Here is a 21,255-nt window from a genome sequence, read left to right on the forward strand (position 1 = left end):
ATAGGCTGCCTTTAAAGGTTACCGGCTGCCGTAAATCTGCAGGCGGATAACGCGGTGTCTGCGGTACGCTGCTGCCAGCCTGGCACGCTCCGATCAGCGGCTGTGCGGATGGCGGCACAGTGGAGTTTTCTCACACATTTCCAGTCCTTTCGCCTCGTTTGAGCTAAACCGCATGTGGCCTTAAGAGCCAATTAAAACAGAAAAGTGAAGGAGCACACGCCTTTTTCATTACGGCACAGCGCCGGTGTCGGCCGCGGCCTTGTAACGCTGCCTCTTTCTGGGCGGTTTGACGCGTTTACGCGTATCGCCCTTCCCTCACAGGTGGCGTAAAGATGCCTTGGCTCGCGCACAGCGAGGGCTCCCCCGAAAGCAGCCTTGCTCTTTTTCTATCCGCTAAAAGCACCTCGTTATTCGACTCCATGAAGGACCCGCAAAATCCACTGATGTTTAAGCCGTTTGGCCTGGTATGTTTTAGTCAGGGCTGAAATAAAACAGACAAGATGGTCTTTGATGGCGGAATCAATAAAATTATACATAATAAAAGTCTGTCTAAAGGCAATCTCAAATTGTATAAAAGGTAACAAGTTAATCATGTGAACAGCGTATATACTTGTATAAAAAGTATAAAAATATAAATGTATGAATATGAAAATTTGATTAGGTTTTACTGTATTAAATAGAGTATTAGAATTTTGGATAGTTATGCGCTTTAAAGTAACATCTGTACTGCTTCTGTATGAGAAAAAAAGGACCAAATGGAAGGAATTGCAGACATCAAGTAAAACAGATCCGAACAAAAGGGCCTGAAATCAGTTCATCAGCATCTTAAAGGCTGAACACCACGCCTCAGCTTCCAGAAGGGACGGCTTTGAGAGGCAGTACACTGAACATGCTGGGGTGATGAGTCTTTTGCCACGAAAGGCGTCACATTTCATCAAAGCAAAGAGACGGGCTTTGTTTGCAGGACTTCATGGTGAAAAGAAAACTAGCTTGAGAATAAACATCTATAGCATAGGGAATCAAGCAGATTTAAGCAGTTTTTTTGCTCTGGTTTTATTCCCTAAAATGCATTTAAGGTACAGATGTTGTTATTCTGTGAATAACATAAAAAAAAATAAAATAAAATAAAAACGTGACGTCCGTGTTGAGCGTGCGTCGACTCAACATTTATGCAGATGTGCTGACGTGTGGGCCGGGGTCGATTCCTCAAGTTGGGGCTTAATGAGTTTTCATCAGCCTTGCACAGGTCAAGCTAACGCGATATTCGCCTGATGCTCCAAATCCAAATTAATTACCCGCCGGTGAATGTGTCGACCAGTCCTAGCCGGGCCCGGGTTGGCTAATGTCGGCAAGCTCCTTCTCCACTGGCTGAGCCCCCCCCGTCAGAAGAACATCCTGGTGTTGGGGGGGGGGGGGGTTTCCTCCTTTGATATGCACTCGGATGAAGTGATCCCGGGGGGGTGGGGGCAAACTCTCAGATGTGTTTTCCGCTAATATGCGCTCTGCACGCACTCTCATTTGCACAGCATACAGGGTTCTTACATCATGCTATCTCCTGATTAGCATGTGTGTGCTAAGAGTAGGTCAATGCTTTACGCTATGTGGAGATTTTATTTATTCATATGTTTAAGGGGTATAAGTATGTTAATAATGTAGCTGTGTGACTGGTTTCTCATGGGCGTCCTGTTGCACTGCTGCCTGTTCCCCTCCAGGCCTCCTGTGTGTTTCTGGTAACTTACTGGTGGGGATCCGAGATCCGAGAGCCGAGAGCCGGGTCTCCTCCCACAGGAGCAGGCACAGGTTGGTTGTCCAGGTGGGGCAATTTAAGCATCCATGATTCGTTTGGCGGAGGCCGTGGTTCTGCTCAGGGCTTCTGTGGTTTAACTCACCCCACTCATTAGCCCTGCCGGATCACAATCCAGCCCCCCCCCCGCGCCAGTTTCTCATCGGAACACCGGCGAGCACCAGGGGACAAGGTGGCTTTGGAAGAGGAGCCACGCAGTGATTTATTCCTCAATTAGAGGGTTTCTCTTGGTGGGGCTTTTATGACCCGTATGCTGAGCACAGACTCATTAGCGGGGAGCTGTGCTACAGCACAGGGTGTCTGCAGGGGCCCTCAGGCCGGGACCCTCATGTTGAGGTGGCTCATTTGTACCGTCGCATCTGGTGCCGAACCCCAGCTGCTGTCCAACAAGGTCTTGTACACCTGAAAGCGGTGGGTATCAGGACAAGAATGAGCAGGACTCTCGTTTTCTCAGTCGAATTCGTTTCTGAGTGTATTTCCCTTGAGGGGGCCGGGGGGGGGGGGGGGTCATCTGAATCATCTGAAATCTCATTTCCCTGGCTGGCGCTCCGTTATTTTGTGTGGTGTTTTGTCCTGAAATTAGGCCAAGCTTAATAGCGCCGTGTTGTTTCCACTAGCTGTTTCACACGCGTACTTTCTGATTTCCTCAGATCGGCCATTTCAAAGGAACCTGCTCTTTTCACCGCTCGCCTTGCGTTCTGGTGCTGGGTGCAGGTTGGGCCGTGCGAGCGCAGTCAAGGTCTGAGTCGATGGCCAGTCTCTCCAGATGCAACTTTCATGATGCGTCCAACATGAGAAAAGTGTGTCCATTTTATACATGTGCACCTTTATCTGTTGATGATTTAGCAAGTCTTTTTTGAAAGACCAGAACACTCACGTTGTATCTGACATAGAACATAATATCTACTGATTCCAGGGCAGCCAGAACTTCTGAATATTCACACTTTCTATAGTATGGAAGTAGCATGTTCTCCATGTGTCTCCTCTGGGTGTCCCTGTTCCCTCCTGCATACCAATGACCATCTCTTCAGGTCATCCCTAAACTGGGTGTGTGTGTGTGATGGACTGGCATCCTATCCTACGTGACCCCTGCCTTGTGTGTCCTCCTGGTTCCTCTGCAGCCATGACTGTATAGTATGACTGGAGGGATGCATGTGTGTGTCTGAGGGGTCCATCCACAGCTCCAAAGGACTGTGGGAAACGGCAGATCCTCCCCGTCTGACAGAATTCGGCTGATCCAGTCAGTCATGGTTTAACACTTCGCAGCTACTGAGCTGTAAACGATAGTTATGCTGCTGATTACATTTAATAAGCATGTTCTACAGATGTCAGTCGAGGTGACGATAAGCGGGATCCTTAAAACGTTAGCATAAGCCGGTCACCGTAGCGATCGATTCCGGTTAGGCTACGCCTCGCAGTGACCGCTCCCGGTTCCTTCGAGGGCTTTTTGAAGTGACTAACGCACAACGGCACGCGAGCTGGCCTTGCTGACAAATCGTTCTCCCCATGCCGCCTTCCAGCCTCTGTGGGATCTGTGAATTATTTTCCTGCTGCTTGCATACAGCCTTGAGCTCTTTGTCAGGTAGAGACCAGGTAGCTGAGTATTGCTTTTTTTAAAAAAAAAAAAAAAAAAACCTTTTTTGTGAGCTTTCCTGCAGAACATGGCATGGTACGGCTGCTTGTTTTTGGAGTAGCTATGATGCTGGGTGTTTTTATCATGTTGAATTAGCGGGGAGCTGCGACACACTGCGCATGCTGAGCGGGCCGTTCCTCTTTTTGCCCTGAAAGTGCCTTTCATGAGGACCCTTAGCTAATGGGGAAGGTTCTCAGCTGTTCACTGGCCAGAAACTCCAGCTCTAATTCTTGCATGTCTATGCCCATATTCACGTATGTACATTATGCACCAGCTGACACCAGCAGGCTAGTGCAGAGAGGAAGGACAAGCCGGGCCTTGGTGGGTCGTCCCAGGAACCCAGAAGTGAGGATGTGGTGGATCTTTCACATAAGAGCGACGCGCCCAAAACAGATTGCGTATTTTCCTGGATCGCTCCGCCTCTCCTGAATGCTGTGATACGGGGGGGCCGCCGAGAGATGATCGGGCCTCCTTATTGTTGCGGAGGGGCTCTGAGCTCGTTTTGGGGCATGTGTGACGGCACCAGCTCAGGAATGCCACGTTTCCTGCCCTTGTTTTGGGCAGCGTGCTGTCACAATGCAGCGGAGCGACCAGTCTGCCAGGCTCCACGGGCATCGTGGGGCACATCCGGACCCCTCGGAATGCCCGCGACAGCCTGGCTGTGTTTCGGACCTCCCGCCATTCCACTGGAACTTCACTAGCCCTCCCCTACCCCACGGCTTGCATGGTTCTGATCCGGCTCCTCACCGACACGGCACCACACTCTCCGGACCTCCTCTGAGAGGCCGATACCTCTCCTCTCCTGTGTCTCCTGTAATTTGTTTGTGCTCGAGTACGTGGAATACATATATTTATTTATGTTTATTTATTTTAGATCCGCGTTATTGAAGGGAACCGAAGATCAGAGCAGAAAAATGCAGGACAGCGAGGGAGACGTACGGCCCCGTCCTGCAGGAAGGACATGCAGACGAGTAAATAATGGGAGGCTTTAGATTATACAGGCTAATCCTTTAAGTCCTTTATGTTCAGCTAGGCTAAGCCCCTACACAAGCTCCCTGTTGATGCTTCGTACAATTAGTCTGTATCTTGATGCTGGGAATGTTTCTGTACCTCGGCCTTGTCTTTTTGTCTTTTTTTTTTTTTTTTTTTTTACCCCTAACCCCTCAACTTAAATATTCCTTGTCTTAATGCCGGCTTGCCTGGTCGTGCACATTGCAGCCCTTCCAGCTGACTAATGGTCATCATCTGATGTGGACGTGGCCTGACTACGGGGGGCGGGGGGGGGGAAGGGAGATGTCGGCTCGGTGAGCCCCCTTTTGCGGTCGGGTCTCGCTGATTGTTCCTTGTCCCTCAGTTTTAGTTTCCATGTAAGCATGCAGGGATTTGGTTTCCTGCCCGATATGGCGAGCAGCCTGACCATCGCTCAGCGCGTTCCCCAGTCAAAAGGCCGCCTTTGTCTCCCTGTCTCCGGGACGGATACTGCAGGCTAATCGCTCTGGGAAAAATACTCATCCGCTCTTTCCTTGTTATTTTTAGAATGCAGCCATGAAATAATATACTTCATTATACAGTCTTAGCTGCCTAAATGGGAGTGAGGGGCACTGGCATTGTGTGAAGCTTTGTGAGATGTGAGCTGTTCCCGGGTCAGGCCTGTTCGACTGCAGCTACCTACCTGCCTGCCTGTTGGGGGCGGGGGGCACTTGAGCGATCAGGTCAGCCTGCTCCACGGCATGTTGAATTGGGAAATGGGGAAAAATGCTGTTAATATCCGGCAGGGGGGGGACCCTGTGCAGTGCAGCACCCTTGTGAGGAATAGCGTGCTCGGCAAGCCCTTCTAACATCAGGTGGGGGTGGCGGGTAGGGGTGGTGGGCTTCCAGGCATATTCCAGGCTGCTCTCCTGTCTGTGACTGACAGCCGGCTTACACGGTAGCTGGGGAACGGACAGGAAGTGTGGGGGGGTGGTAAGCGTTTGCTATTTAGGTAGAATTAATTAGTTTTGTTCTGCCTGGGACTCCCTGCCATGGTGGGCCTCAGATCAGCCCCCCGGCAGCGAAGCTCACCTGCGCCCAGGCTGCTCTGTCATCCTGCACGGCCCCAATTTCAGGAGATGTGCCAGTGCCTCTGATCAGGGCTGTGCCTCTGAAATTGAAATGGGCGAGTGTGTGTGTGTGTGTGTGTGTGTGTGTGCGTGTGCGCATGCAGGTGTGTTTTTAGTGACACGCATTAAGGGAAACATTACGGCCCACCCTGTCCATGCCTCCGTCCACTGAGGTGGAGGACAGGAGCCAGTCTGATAGAAGCGGAGCCTCAAACTAGGCCGCCGTTGCTGGGCGATGCTCCAGTTTCCTTCCGTGCTGCTGCGGTCACCGTGGGAGGTGGGCCGCTTGGCGTGAGGTTGTGGCCCGTCTATGTCGTGCCCTGGCCTGGTTCTGGTGGGTGGCTGCTGATCGGCGACCTCTCGGGACACACCTGCATCCTGCGTCTGTGCCATCCACAACCCATGCGTCTCGCAAGTTCAGTTGGGCCATCGAAACCAGGCGGCCTTTCATCTCCTCAGCCCTGCTTCCAGCTCTGTCTGCCCCAGCCGGGCCCAGCTGCCGTGCCCTGGATCGAGTTACTTAACTTTGAATCCTTCGGTAAGACGCACCCGCCATGAATTCAAGTGAAGCTCCAAATGGTTATCTGAACACGAAGGCTTCTCCTGACATGGCTATGGATTAGCTTAACAAGGATTCCTAATTCTGCACGCTCACTGATCCTGAGAAATTCCTCACATCTGCTGATGGAACCGCTATTGCGCATGCTGAATGGTCCGCAGCTGGATTCTAAACATCGCCCCGCATCCCCAAGGAACCCCTTGATGCAGAGACCGACCCAGTGTTGGATGTCGGTGCTTCTGATGGACGAGGGCTGAGAAGGCTGGTAGGTTCCTCCGCCCACGTCTGAAGGACACACGTTCTCAGAGGAAGATGATCGATGGGATGTACGGCCTCCTTTCTCTCTGCCTAAATTTGCTCCGTCGCAGCAGCAGCGATCTACGGGCTCCTGTGAGTGTAGGGGGCGCAGGCCAACCTCGCCCCCAGCAAGGTCGCTGGCGTGCTGCGCCGTGCCGCTGTTTGCCGCAGCCAGATTGCGACCGCTGGGCCTCAGATGCATTCTGGCTCCGGGTGAGACATCATTGTGGCTCCTGAGGGCCCCTATGCTCCATCCATTCCCCCAAACCAGTGCTCTGACTTTCCTGCCTGTTAGGGTACTCTGATGTGATCAGTGGACATGATGCAGGCGGGCTGTGCTTCACCAGTGAAGGCGGCGCCATTCTGCTGGGAGCCCTCTGGCGAAGCTCTCAACCCCTCCTGGATCTCATTTTTAGGCCGTTTCCCCCGGTCTGTGCTGAGCCTGCTGGGTCTCCTTCATAGTTATGGTGCGAGAAGGTGAATTTACAGGGTGGGGGCCTACAAGTCCCTGCATCCGGGTGAAGCTCGGAGGGTAAACTGCGGACGCCCTCTACGGCAACGCCGCCACAGTAACGAACGTCTTTACAGCCACGGCGAGCTGGGGTGCTGGGATAGATGAGTGGTTAGTGATGGCGGCGGTTGCATGGAGAGATAGAGAGTCAACTCTGCTGTTTAGCTTTCTCAGACTCTGCTGCGTCTTCGGGGCAGATTTTCCGATAAACAGTAATTCCCACTTTCTGCACGACGTAAATAGAAAAATTAAAAAAAAAAAAAAAAAACAGATAGGGCTCGGGAATGGAGGCTGGGTGTGCAGGCGGGTGCAAATTGCAGCGAGATCTGAGGAGCCGATGGAGGCTGAGGGGCTGAGGAGGAGGAGGAGGGATGGCCGTCACAGTTCCCTTCTGTCGGAGCGCTGCAGGGCAGACAGCTGCTTTCTAAGAGGTCTCTGGGATTTGAAGTTTCCTTATTAGAATAGATGTGAAGGCGTGGGAGGCGGAGGGGCCCAGTCAGCGCTCCGGGCTTTGGAGGGAGCGCTGAGCCCAGAGCCCCCCAGCCCAGCGCACGCCTGCCTGTTTCTGAGCAGAAAGTCATTAACTGGCATGTCCTTAGGCTGCCTTTTCCATGCTGAAGCTTATAGTGAATGTCTTCTCTGATTTAAGGACCCCGCCGTGTGTCGTTAATCAATATGAAATGTCCTGTGTTTCGGGGAGGCCTAAAATTAGGGCGGCCCACTTGTCTGGGCAGCGGCGTCCATTCCTTTGCCTTTTGGTGCAGTGTGCAGTTCCGTGGGTTAGGCTTTGTTTTCATGTCCGGAAGGCCGTGGGTTCAAATCCCATAGCTGGGAGAATAATCATATTGCTGGACCTTTGAGCAAGGCCCTTAACGCCTGTTTCTTGAGGGACACTGACTGTTCCTGCTCTCTGATCCCCACTTGTACATTGCTTTGGGAAAAAAACATCTGCTAAAATACGTAAATGTAAGTATAATTCCGGTCTCTGCATTCAGGCTTTTTTTGGGTGTGTTGTGCTGATTTAAGGTTCCTAGTATCAGGTTTGGGGGAGGAATTTGCTGTTGTACCCTAAAGCGAGGTGTGTAATTGAGTCTGTGTCAGTAAACTCCTGGCTGCGGCCATACATGGCGGAAGTTGCGAGAGACGGGAAGATCGATGCTGCTTTGCATGGTGAGAGTGCATCACATGGGAGCTGCCTTCGTCTGCGGCGTGCAGGCTGGGGAGGATCGTCGCAGTGCATGCGGCTGCTTGTCTGGCTGCAACGCGTTAGTGTTGAGCAAGTCTGGGACTGTCAGTGCTTTTATATGGCACATAATGAATTGGTTAATGAGCTAATCAATAATAAATAGTTGTCCAGTTTCCTTTGTATTTTCTTGAGTCGTGAGATAACGCTCAGCTTTTCAGTGACTTGTTCCTAAAAAGCAGCTTTTTTTATTACGAGAACTTATCAGAGTGCAACAGCCACACCGTGAGATGGTCAGTGTTTGCACGAGAGCTGTGAGTGGAGATACGGTGTGCAGTAATTAGGGGGTTACTACGTAAATCAGTGCTCCTCCCAGACTGTAACCCCCCCCCCCCTCCCCCATCACACTTGGTGAATCATCGCTTGCCTCTCAGTCCCTAGTGTTCTGTCCTTCCCTCTCTGTCCTGCAGGGGGCTCCTGGGGTTCTTTCCTCACAAAACCACACCCGGGTCCCCCCCCCATTGGTAAAGCCCTGCCGTGGGTGTGCTGGCGTGACCCCCGGGTGCGTTTGCTGCTAAGAGGCCTTGATGACTTTTTCATGCTCCTTGGGGGGCGGGGTGTTGCGGGCTTGTTAGCGAGACATTTGGGGGATGGAGCGTGAACCAAAGCCCATTAGGGTCCGTGGGTGGTGCCGGAGCCCCATTTCGGGCTGCTGTGGCCCAGACTTTAGTGAACCGGCGTGGTCTGATGTGGGATTAGACCCCGCCGCACACGGCCTAATTCCAGCACAGACCTGCGCCGCTCTGCCAAACCACAGCCTGTGTTCAGCGCCGGCCCAGACGCTGCTGTTTCGCTCTCTTTGGTGGTGGCCTCGGAGTCGCAGACAGAACCTTCCGGGACAAATAACATTTGTGACACTGTCACCAGACGTCAAGGACAGGGAAAAAAAAACGGCTAAAATGAATCTAACGTATGGGAAAGAGTGCTAAGTCCTGGTGTGTGTGGTGTGACTGTGTGTGTATGACCATTTGGGGGGTCTCGATGTAATGCACACATTGTTATATTTCAGGGGGGGTGGCTTTCATAGCGCATTCAGAGAATTAATAGCGTGCCCTTCCACATAGGCTGCACATGCTCTCATGTCAGACGTGTCCTACTCACTACATACAGTTGGGTGTGGGGTCTCCGCTGCTGGGACGCGTGTTTTGTGTGCCCCCCTCCTCTTGGCTGGTCCAGGGTGGTGCCGTGCCGCCCAGAGGCCTCTGCTGCTCGGCCTTATCGGGAAGACTCGATGGGGGGGTTTATCTCCCCAGCAGCTGTCATTGGTCCAGTCTGAGCCACGCGCTCACATCCCAGCATGGCGTGATGCCACGATAGCTCCAGGCAGGACGCAGATACCCCCCCATCTCCTCCATCGATTGGCCAGATGAATTATGGCCGGACGGATGAAATGCAGCCGTTGGTCCCAGAAATCCGTTCACCCGAAATTCCTGTTAGAGGCGTGTGTGGTGTGCTTTATCATTCCCTTCTGAGACCTGGGGTTTCATGATTGTTGCATTAATCCCCCCCCCCCCACCCCCCCCCACAAAAATAAGTGGGAGGTGGGGCCGTAAGACTTTTGCAGGGCTGTGTCGTGATCTGCGGGACTGGATGTCATGGATGTTCTTAAAACACCCGTCAGACTTAGAGTTTTTCTCTTGTCCCCCTCAGAGGTTTCCGGAATGGCCTCTGGCTTTTCCCCAGGAGGAGCGGCTGGTTTGGGGTGCCCTCATGCTCTAACACCGGGGGCACCCTGCCGCTCCAGCATCTCCACGGTGACAACCATCCAGACGCGCTGCTCAGAATTGGGTGCCTGTGCCTTTAGGTGCCACCGCAGAAACAGCAGCTCGCTCTGCACGTTGCACAGTTTGGTTTTTAATATCTATGCTTTGTTGTTTACAAGGAAAATGGATGTAATTAACTTATGTTTCTTCTTAACATTCCTTCGGCATATTTTTTTAATTCCATTGGGGGAAGTTAAGGAAATAACTTACTGCGCTCATTTTCATTGTCGTAAGCCCCTTTGCCCTTCCAATCCATAAAACCATTAATAAAATCTATATTGTGTCTTTGCTGTACTACTGATAATATTTGAATTTTGGGAGAGTAAATGTTGTGCCGATGCAGGAGGGATCTTAAGGGATCTTCACAGAAAATCTCTAATGGTGTGTTCAGTTCGGAAAACCTTCTCATAAAATCCTAAATGTGTACGCAAATGTTTGGTCTTTTGTGCGCACAGAGGGAGATTGCATCTTGTGTTTTTTTTTCCCGTTAGATTATCTTCTTTTTTTCTTTTTGTTTAGTCTGTTCCACCAAACCCCAAACCTGCCGTAAGGAAATTGAAACCAAAGTTGTTTTCCTCATACAGTGAGAATTACTCTGCCAATTCGGCACTCTATGAAACTAATCTTAGCATGGTAAGTAAATGACAAGCCTTTGGAACATTGCCTATTCCCGGAGTCCTTTAAGAAATCCAGTTTGGTACCAAGATAATGGGATTTCGCCCCCACCCCCTGCCGCACACCCCCTGTGAGATGCCATCTCCGTGGTTGTGATGGGGGTAAGGGGTGGGGGGCGCGGAAGTGGGTGACCTATGCTGTGCTTTTCCCACCTTGCTGCCAGGATAAAATCTCCTTGCTCGCTCTCGGCACGGGATCAAACGTCGCTCCTCGGCGGTTCGTCCGGGATTCCGGCCACGGGCTTCCGCGCCCGACGCGCTCCATCGAGCCAGGCGACACGTGTTTTACTGAGTGCCTGACGGCTTGGTGTCACCGCAGTTAGACACCTCTCCGAAGTGGTGCAGCCATTATCGTTTACCAGTGAGGTGCACAGTGCCAGTTTTACATATCCGTTTGGAAAAAATGGGGCTCATATTTTGAAATTCTTCTGTAATACCTCATGAAATTCATGTAATTTTAAGTGAGGCTATTTCAGAAACCTTTCCTGTTTTTGTCAGGGATTGCACTATAAATTACATTAAAGAGTTTTAGCTTGGGTAATATGATTTAATGTTTTCTTACGTTAGTTTGTAGCTAGCTAATATCCTGGGCCTTGCTGTACCGATGGTTAATTTGACAATACATAAAAGTGTGGTCCTTTTATGTCATTCGAGTTTATTGTTAAAATCGCAGGTACCACCCCCTTCGCAACATGCATCCGGATGCGTCCTGGTTTAACAAGTAGCTGCCTTTTTTTGGGACTAAGGCTCAAGCGAACTACAGGTAATTTAGTCATTAAAGACATTTTGAGGGCAACGCATTTTGACGCTGCAGACCCAGCAGGTGATGGAGGTTGCTGCCTTGTGTTGGGTCCTTAACCTGAATTGTAACCAGGAAAAATCAAATAGGTGAAATTTCCAAAGGGTGGCTAATTACGTAAGTTTTAGTGGCTAAAGAGGATATTAAACAATTAAAAAGCAGCACAAATTACAATCTAAACAGGAGCACGAAGTAGGGCAGCCGTTTGGTGAACATGAGCTTTCACCCCAAGGTTGTTTTTTTCTTTTCTTTTTCGTTCTCCTTTTGTTTTTGCTGTTGAATGGAGGGAGAGCCGGTTGGAGGTCTGTTCCCTTCCCGGCGCTCTGGGGATCGAGCTGCTGTCCCTCTGAGGTGTCTCGCTAGCACACGTTTACTTACTGCTATGACACCTTCATCCAAAGTTACTCGCCTTCGCTTTCCTGTTTAAAATGGCCTCAACACGTATTTGCAAAAGCTCTGAAGGTCGAGAAAATTATTTTCAGCCACCCCTGCATATTCGCATATATTATGTATTTATTATTTTCTCTGGAAATTGTTTGTTAGTGTTTATTCTGAAGCAGTTGGGGACTGTGACGGGGTGACATGTTAAGCATTATTAGTCTGACCTAATAAGGACTCTTACTCTTCCTCTGCTTCAGTGCGCACGTAAGGTACACTTTATGTATCTGCTAAATTGACTAATATATTTTTGAAAGTTTTTCAATTATGGCTTGTTTGTGGGTCAATTAAGGATACTCACAGAATAGTAGTAGATCGTTTTTTTTAAATAGGTAATTGTATAGATGTTAAGATGAAGTGCTTTATTCTAGTGATGTGCATCCAGAATTGTGTTTGAAGCCTTTGAGTTGGTTTAAGGTCTAATTGCCGTCGTCTTTGGCTAATACACGCCGTGAAACATCACCGGTTTATGTAAATACAGGCAAAAATTACGGAAGCATCTTCATATTTGATTATCTTCACCGAAATGCATCACTGCACTCTGTAGTGTGTCAGGGGGTAATGGGTGTGGGGGGCCTTGAGCTTACATCGTGTGTGTAGCTCGTCGATAATGCTGGGTACTGGGCCAGGGGGCGGGGGTGTGCCTGGAGAGAGGAGCTGTGGAGATAGACTGCATGTCAGGAATGTCCAAACAGGCCAAATGCAGGAATGACTTAAAAGAAAGGAAAAATCTGTCCGGTTTTTCCTTGCCTCCAGATCAGCAGTGAGGTTGCTAATGTCATAAATGGTGTGCAGTGAAATATACGTGAGGGACCCACACCATTTTCTTTGTGCTTAAACTGTAGTCCAGTGGCCTTTGTTATTGGGCACTTAGTGTCTCCGCAGTTCCTCTGAGATCCGTCTACCACATTCTTTCATGTTATTATATTATTTATTACATTTATTATATTATTATATTACATTATTTATATCTTGCATAAATTCCATAATTAGGAGCATGCGGGCAGTAGTGGAGATGTACGATTCAAAACGACTAACTTGCTTTCTCCCGGAGATGCTTTAACTGTCTTTTTTTTGGCTGTGAAGAAGAAAGCGTATGGTAAAGTAAGTCAAGTCTGCAGGTTAAATGGCCAGCAGTGCGGGCTGGCGCAGTGGTAGGCACGCCCCCCCCCCCCCGGCCGCCAAATCCCAAGGAAGAGTACGGCTTTTTCTTGGCCCAGTTTGGGGAAACTTCTGCTGGCATTTTTCTCTGAGAAAATGACGCCATATTTCTGTGTTTGCACCTGACCTAGTGGCGAAGATGGAAGCCGCAGCTGTAAATCGGAAACAGAGTGGATTTCGGTTGCACATTTGGGCCATGCCCCTTGACGCCGTCGCTGTGATTTTGGGCTTCCCATTTGCATAGCAGTTATTGTTGTTTTTAATAAGTTTTCCTAGCTCTGCATCGCTGGTCGCTGCTCATTAGAATGAATGGTGAGATGGGGCTGCATTCAGAGCGTGTGGTAATTAATACTGCCCATTAACGTTTGGTGGGGGATAGGCGTTTCCACAGCGAACAGTCATCTTCACGTCCCTCGCCCGCTTGCCCACACGCCCGCACCTCCGTTCCCTTCGGCCTTGATCGAAGGTTTCGGTCTCCACTTACGAGTCGGGAAAGGTAAACTTAATGAAGCGCTATCCGTTTCGGTAACGCGGGGCTTATCGCGTCCGTGTGTGTGGGGGGGGGGGAGGGGAGAAAAACGATGTTCATTTCTACTGTAAGCAGACACCGGAGACGTATCTCCTGTAATTAAAACCAGGCCGGTGTAATTGAAGTATCTGTGCTATGTCATCGCGTTGGGAAATCACATGCCAGGCACTGACTTGTTTCTTTACCAGGCAAAATCATTTTTTTTTTCTCGCTTCATATTTATATCCATTAGTTTAATGAACACTCTCCAATTTAGCCTCTGTCATGAACGCGCCGGTTATATTGTTCTCCTACCATCACACCGCCAATCGCCGCTCGTTAAAACGAATGGGTTGTAATCAAAGTATATAGCAATTAACGACGGATCACGGAGTTGTGGCTCGCTTTCCATTTCGGGAGAGAGCTCTGCAGTGTCGCTTGTGCGCCGCTGTGTGGCCCCCCCCCCGGTGGGTGGGGGCCCCTTGGGGCCGCTGCTGCTCCCACCCTCGGTGGCTGCGGGACATGTGCAGGAGCAGAAAGAGTAAGCGGTACGGAAGGTGCGCGCCGGCTAGGTGCCGAGGACGATGTGTTTATGGGTGGCTGTATTGTTTTAATCAGTCGTCTCCTATTCAAGCCGAGCTCCCCGCCCCAGTAGATGCCTCTTAATAGTGAATCGCAATATTGAGCTAATGACCATTTTCCATTTTATGTTCTATTTAACGGTCAAAGGAGCTTTTGAATTTTAAGGACCCATGAGCATCTTAATGCAAAGCTGGCCCAGTGGTCAGTAGCAGTGTTCTAGATGACAACCTGTGGTTGTATTTTAAACCCAGCCCCCCCCCCCACTGTTTGCTGTGTTATTATTATTTGAGTTTTATGATTTCTGCAGTAACTGCCTGCTATCAAGTTAGTCGAAAGTGACCATTACAGAGGGATATTGGTGCTCAGGGGTCAGGATGGCGCTGTGTGTGTCACCGTGTGTGTTTTGGGGGTGGGGGGGGTGGGCGCCGTGGTGACCTGCTTTGGGAATCCTTACCCTTTGGCCCCAGAATTAGCCATGAAAGACAAATAGGAAAATCAAGCTGTAAGTGAAACATTCCTTTGGGTGGTGAATTTATACCGAAGTTATCTCTGTGCTGTTGGGCTCCCGTCGGCCGCATCGCCTTGCACCCCCGCCCCCCTCCTAGCCCCCGACTGTACCTGTTATCAGCCCTGGCCATGGGGTAGATCCCGCCCAGCTGAATTATGGGCCGCCGTCGCGGGGGTAACAGCTCCCTTTCCCCAGGCTTTGCGATTTATGGCTTTGACTCTGACCCTCTTTCTGCCAGGTTGGGGGGGTGGGGGGGGTGGGCGCGCGGTGTTACATTTAAACAGGGATTTTTTCCCGTGAACTTTCAGTAAGTCAGGTTCTTTTGAAACCATTTGTAATGGCATTAGCGGTGCAATCGCTGCAGCCTGGTGCATTTTGGGTACTCGGGGTGGGGGGGATGACCCTGCTGCCCTTTTGCATGCCTAGCTGGCCTGTTAAATGCCGCATGCTTACAGATGACGGTTACCTCGTACTGGTAGACCTGTGGGCTGTGAGCGGGGCTTAAACCTGACTTCCCATGTCCCACAGGGACCCAACGATAGACTCGACAAGAGAGGCAGGAACTCCTTTGACGGAGCAACCCCGACATCTCATTACAAGGCGGTGCATGATCTCCGTCTCTCCATGGGGGGGGGCTTCGCCCAGGAGGTCCGGGTTGCCGGTTGTCGTGTGGTCCTGTAATTGTATGCGCCAGCTGAGCCGGGCGCTTCTCTGTCCATGGCAGAGCCCCAGTACGGAACTGATGGGCATTTATGTGAGATTTTATTACCCTGGCACCACATTTTTTTTTAAGAGGCGATGACAAGTTCTTGGAGTCGCCGGGCTTTTTACTGGGCGTGGGTGAGGCCGCTTTATAAGCTGTGATTAACGGCGGACAAACAAAGAAATCTGACTGTCATTTTAATGGCTGCAGTGCTGGGCTGGGAATGAGGCCAGGTCTTAATTGCACCACCACGTGTACGCTCGCCTTCCAGGAGTCCAAACTGTGTAAAATAAATAAAATAAGGGCATAAAGCGCCCTTTGGATGCGGCTACGGTTTTTGGCTGCTTTTTATTTAAGTTTTCCTCCCTCCTTCTCTCCTTCTCTCTCACTCTCTCTTCACACTTGTGCGAACCAAGCTGGGACACCAGATACTCTCATGCAGCCTTGCTGTAAGAGGTGTTAAACAGCTCTAATTGTTCAATCATGCACCCATTTGCACTCTTCTAGGGTGCTACCCCCCGAACCTTGCCTCGGTCCACTCCCCTTTGTGACCAAGAACCCCCCCCTCCCCGCCACCTGACCAACACCGTTTCTGGCTGTGGCTGTAGGTCTGGCACGCTTAGTGAACAGACTGTTATGAAAACGCCCGGACTGATAATAAGCAGATGGCCTTGTCCGGAGTAATGTCCAGTATGATACTTTTGTCCGTTTCGTACAGATGGATATTTTACTGCTAAGTTTTTTTTTTTTCCTTTTCAGATGGACCTCGGGAAATCTAGAGTATAGATCTGTGGTCTGTTTCCTTAATCACTATGTCATCTACTGGTGGCATCAACACGGCGCTTAAATTATGTGCGATATTCCTGTGTTTCTCTCTCTGTAACCCTGTTGCCTTATTGCCTTAGCAGATGCACCTTCTGAAACGTTTAGATGTTCCCACTTAGAGAAGCCTGCAGACTCTTTGGATTTTTGTTCGGCCTCGAATGCGCAGACAGCCGTGTGCCTCAGGATCAGGCCCAGCAGCCTTCTTTTTAGTTAATCGTAGTGTTTTAGGAGTCTTATCTGGTCATTGTCACTATAACGGCTGAAGCATGTCACCCCTATAGTGTCTGATGAAAAGGGGAGGAAGATAGAAGCCAATAAACTGTTTAATGTATAATTCCTTTGGTGGGCTGGCATCCTCATGCCCTGTGCTTACTGACATAGCAAACTTCTGCTTTGTTATGGAATTTTAAGCCTGGAAAACATCTCACCGCCCTTCCAAGAAGCTTCTGCTAGGACAGATTTAGACTACAGAGTTGGGGCACTTCTGTCCTTTCATTATTGCACTGGTTCTTCTGATGGCCTGACCCCCAAAGCACCATCACTCTGCGGACCCTTCACCTGAACGGGCCACCTGGAGCTCACCGTGAAGCTGGTGGCTCCAGCTTCCTCCTGGCACGTTGCGTGCTTCTCCTCTTCGTCCCCCTCCTGCTCCCCATCGTCTCCGCCGCTATCGTGCAGTTGCTGCGACAGAGCAGCATGAATGGCTGCGCGCCTGCCTGGGGATTGTGATAAATAGGGGCTTTTATTTTCAGTGCTTTTTTTTTCGTCCACCTTGTCAGACCTCTGGAACCACAGAATGAGAGCAGAGTCGATTTTTCTGCGTCTCGGTCTTCGTGAAGCTCCTCGTCAAGCCTAAACGATGTTCATTCACATGAACGTTTTCAAGGTTGCGTGTGAGATTCTGCCCATAGTGTGGTGATATTATTCAGACAGAAATGTATGATTTACCTGCAAACTGAAATCAAGAATGTAGAGCTGTACCTTTGTTTATTTGAACACTAACATGTTACAGAAATCTTTTATGCTGAAATACTGATAACAGATACTGTTGGTGTAAGAATCACAATAATAATAATAATAATAGTTATTAGAAATAATAATAATTCATTACAAAGAATAATAATAATAATAATTAATAATAAAACTTTAAATGCCATGCCGTACATTGAGGGTTCCGTACAATCCACTAATTGCACTGGATAGGAGTGATATTTCAAATGGTTGAAATGCCTTTACAGCAAATGTGAAGCATAATTAACTGTCAGGGGGGGTAATTGTGGTTAAACACAGGAAGCTCCATGTTTAATTCGTCTGAAAGCCTGGGGGTAAATCACTGCTGACATGCTGAGCGTCAAGCTCGCTGTTAAAGGCCGGAACACACGCCATGCTTCTTGACCCCTATGGGAGATCTCCAAGATCTCCATTCTGAGCGTTATGTCTGTTAACACTGTACTTCCAGTGGGAAGCTGGGGTGGGTGTCTGCGGAGAACCCAGAGGGCAATCCGGCAGAGTTTTCTTAGCTGTAAGTGACGGCAATCCGGCGTGGTAACAACCCCTTTGGCCGTATCTTCCTGACTGAACAGCGGGGAGCGTGGCCCTGCCAATTGGGGGTGCTGTCACAATGTTTCCCAGGTGACAGTGCAAGATGGTGGGGGGCGGGGTGGGACACCATGATGTTGTTGGTTTGGGGGGAAAATCTGTTATACAGGTCTTTCTTTCTTTCTTTCTAAATTATTGAGTAATGATGTAAAATCTGAAATTCTGCACGGCAAAAAATACTAAAAAAGAATTCCCTCCTTTAAAAATGGAACAGTTGTGGTAGCTTTGCGGTAAAAGGCCCTGACAGCTGACCATTCTGAAAAATGTGGATTCTGTTGTGAGTCCTCTTTGAGAAACTGTTTTATTGCTGAATATATTGGTACATTTTTGATTCCTGTAAAGCTCTGATCACGGCACTGATGACCTGTATCAAAATATCAACTGGTCTTGGGCCAAAATCGTTTTCATTGTGATATATTTAGAAAGAAAAAAAAACAGTGCATAGAATCGTATTTCATTACTTTCAGTTATCATTATTATTAGAGGAAACTGCCATAGATGCAGCTGCTGCTAGTGTTATTAGTTAACACTAAGTGAGAAGTGCTTCTGGAGCCAAGTGCTAAGTGTGGATTTTGTGGGCTGAGGGCACAGGCTGGGGGGGGGGGGTGGTTCAGCTTCTGTCAAGAGGGTGAGTGAATCTGCAGATGTCTGGCACTTGTTCCAGCAGTGGCAGGAAGGCCAGTAGCAGTACAGGGGGAGCCAGCTCAGGACGGGAGGGACTTTTAGAGCGCGGGCTTGCTCACCGTAGAGATCCGGCAGGTGTGTGAGGGTTGGCGATGTCCTGCAGGTAACTTCCTGAGCCGCCGGCTGTGCCGGAACCAACAGCGAACCATCAGGAGAGACAGACGTGCTTCTTCCGGTGCAAGTTAAAGAGTAGACAGGCAGCTGTGTTTTGAATCAGTCCTGCAACAAATGCGACGAGGCAGATGAGCAGCGGCGGCGTCTAGACGAATGAGGACCAGAGCCTGGATCAGAAGCTGATGCGGGGGGGAGTGGGGTCGGGAAAACTTTTTGGGTAGCAAAATTTTCTCCCGTTTAATTTAACACGATGGTTCTTTACAGCATCTCTTCATGCTTGTTGGATTGAATGCTGTGGATTTGACCAGACTTCTGGACGTTGTCATGTGTTGCCGGTGCTGTTACGGCCCAGTCTCAACACGGACTGCCGTCCTGAGTCCCTCCCGTGTTAATTGGCTCGGTCTGCCATTTCGTTCACACTAATCGCTCAACTGTGAACTTCTTTAGTTGTCATGGAAACAGTTTTAATATTCCCTCATTGGATATGGAAGCCTCCAGTCATGACAGCCCAGCTCAAAAACAGTATTTGTCAGTGAGTGCCATTAGCGAAGGTGGCAGAGAAAAACAATGCCAAAATAATAGCATTAACATCCAGAAATATGGGAAAGGGGACAAAGAGAAACATGTTTAACATTTGCATTTTGTAGTTGTCTGCCCTCTACCAAATAATTAACCTCAATCCATACTGTTGGTTGGTGAACGTTATTACATTAGTAATTTATTATATTATTTTCTATGTGCAAAATTTTTTAAAACTCAGTACATCTGGTGGTATAATGGTATAAATTGTGAATTTAGGAAGTTATATTCGGGGAAAAAGCATTTGATGGCTAATTTTAAAAATGATTTTATTTCCCCGCATTAAAATTAAGTAGAATCCCAACAATGTGGAGTACCACTCTTATGTAAATAAGGAAGAAATAGTAAATTATTAAATGCACCAGCTGAATATTTCAGTTTTATAATTTCAGTGGAAAGCTGTGTTTCCTTCTGGTTTTTAGTCAGTTTTCTCCTCTTCATCCATCATCATCCTCATCAGCATTAGCATCACCGCCGCTATCAGCAGCACTAACTATTCTGTCTTCGCTGTCCTCGTTTGATCGCAGTGACAGGAGTGTCATTTTCCTTCACCCTGCTGGGAGACTGAATAGTTTCCCATTGGGTTGGTGTCATTTCCAGAATAGATACTTGGGCACAGACACACACACACACACACACACGGGCAGCTCTCACATCCACAAAACTCCTAGAGCATTAACTGGTGTGGAGCAGGGGAGCGTGTTGAAGCATGCCCCCTCGCCTAATTTATCCTTGGCATGCCTGCATTTTTCACGCCGTGCTGCTTCACGCCCGCGCCGCTGTAACGGATCGCCGCCAGTGCCCACCAGCAGAGCTTCGCTGAGTTACAGGGAGCGCCGACTTGGTCTTTGGGGATGTCGTTCGATGCTTGCTGGCACTCACCTCAGATCCTCTGCTCTGATTTCAGCGGGCCCCAAAGAGTGGGAGGGCCCTTCCTGTCCCTGTCACTCCTAATTGGCTCAGAGTGCTGGGAGCTCCTTAACAAGCTCTCCGAGGAGCCGCCCGCCTTAGCAATTGTGGCGGATGTGCGTGCTCAGGCGTCGGCATCCCAGGATACCCAGGATGAGGTGTGTGTGTGTGTGTGTGTGGGTCAATTAATCCAATCAGGCTCCGCTTTGCCCATTCGACGACGACGGCAGTGGCCTGCTGTAACGTCACCCAGCAAATGGACTCCAGGGAAGAAAATACAATGTGAAAGATGGGATTGCAATTACTGTGGCTGTTTTAGCCTCCTGGAACATTAGAATGCTTGAAGTTTGCCAAGACAGCAGGTCTGTGGTGGCTTGGAAGACAATGCTTATTTAATGGGTTCTTCCAAGGCCAAACAAATGGATAAAATGTGCCCTCATTTCGAAGAGTTTAAAATGTGCTGTGACGTAGACAAGGACTGCGGAGCTTTGAGACAGGGACTCCATTTTGAGTAACTTTAGATTCCTCAATAGCAGGGTGAAATTCTAGCTGGGTCTGCAAAATGAAGCCTTTGTTTTCTGTGTTGCTTTGCAGCGTCGCGTTGTGTTGGATGCTTATGTACAGTACAGACAGTCAAATGAACGCTGGAGCATAGTCACCACAAGGAGGGTCTCACAGCAAGTGAAATACTGCTTTTCCCCCCCAATATTGTATTTTTGTTTGAGCTGAGGAGCTAACCTTAGCAGCAATCTGTTACACAAGATCTAAATAAATCTAAATTGTTAGTTAACACGGGTTATATAGGTTAAACAGAAACATGGAATCTATTACAGCAACATATTATTCATTAATGCCATTTCTGAGCGAATCGTTTTACATTTCCGCTCCTCTGAAGACCGCTACCCTGTGGATATCTTTGAAGTGTTGGTATTACAAGTCCCATTACGACCCCTTGCGTGTGAAGCCGCTTAGTTTTAATCAATGGAGATTAAATTGAATTATTTAATAGTGAGTGGGTCCCGGATGCCGAGGCGGAATGGCTGAGATGTCCCGCCATGTGTTTGTGCTGCTGCCGGTCCCGACCCGCCCCCGAGGGCCCGCTCGGGTCAGCAAGTCCCTCACTTCATTGCTTTCTTTCTGCTCCCTCTTGCAGATGTGTGGAGATAATTGCCAAGGAAGGCAGGAGCCTGAAGGAGCTGTACCTGGTATCCTGCAAGATCACTGACTACGGTAAGGAGAGGCAGGGTGGGAGACGCGGCCTTT

At 49.3% G+C, this 21,255-nt stretch overlaps 1 protein-coding gene across 2 annotated transcripts in view; it reads left to right on the top strand.

The window, feature by feature from the left end:
- Window positions 1–21,255, top strand: part of fbxl17 (F-box and leucine-rich repeat protein 17) — a 210,546-nt gene that overhangs the window by 124,412 nt on the left and 64,879 nt on the right. For both annotated transcript variants that reach the window (XM_023803000.2, XM_072708315.1), the window contains exon 8: window positions 21,146–21,222. In XM_023803000.2, the coding sequence (XP_023658768.1) occupies window positions 21,146–21,222 (77 nt within the window). The remainder of the gene's footprint in view (window positions 1–21,145; window positions 21,223–21,255) is intronic.

Source organism: Paramormyrops kingsleyae, chromosome 2 (assembly GCF_048594095.1).
Source record: "Paramormyrops kingsleyae isolate MSU_618 chromosome 2, PKINGS_0.4, whole genome shotgun sequence".
Lineage (NCBI taxonomy): Eukaryota > Metazoa > Chordata > Actinopteri > Osteoglossiformes > Mormyridae > Paramormyrops > Paramormyrops kingsleyae.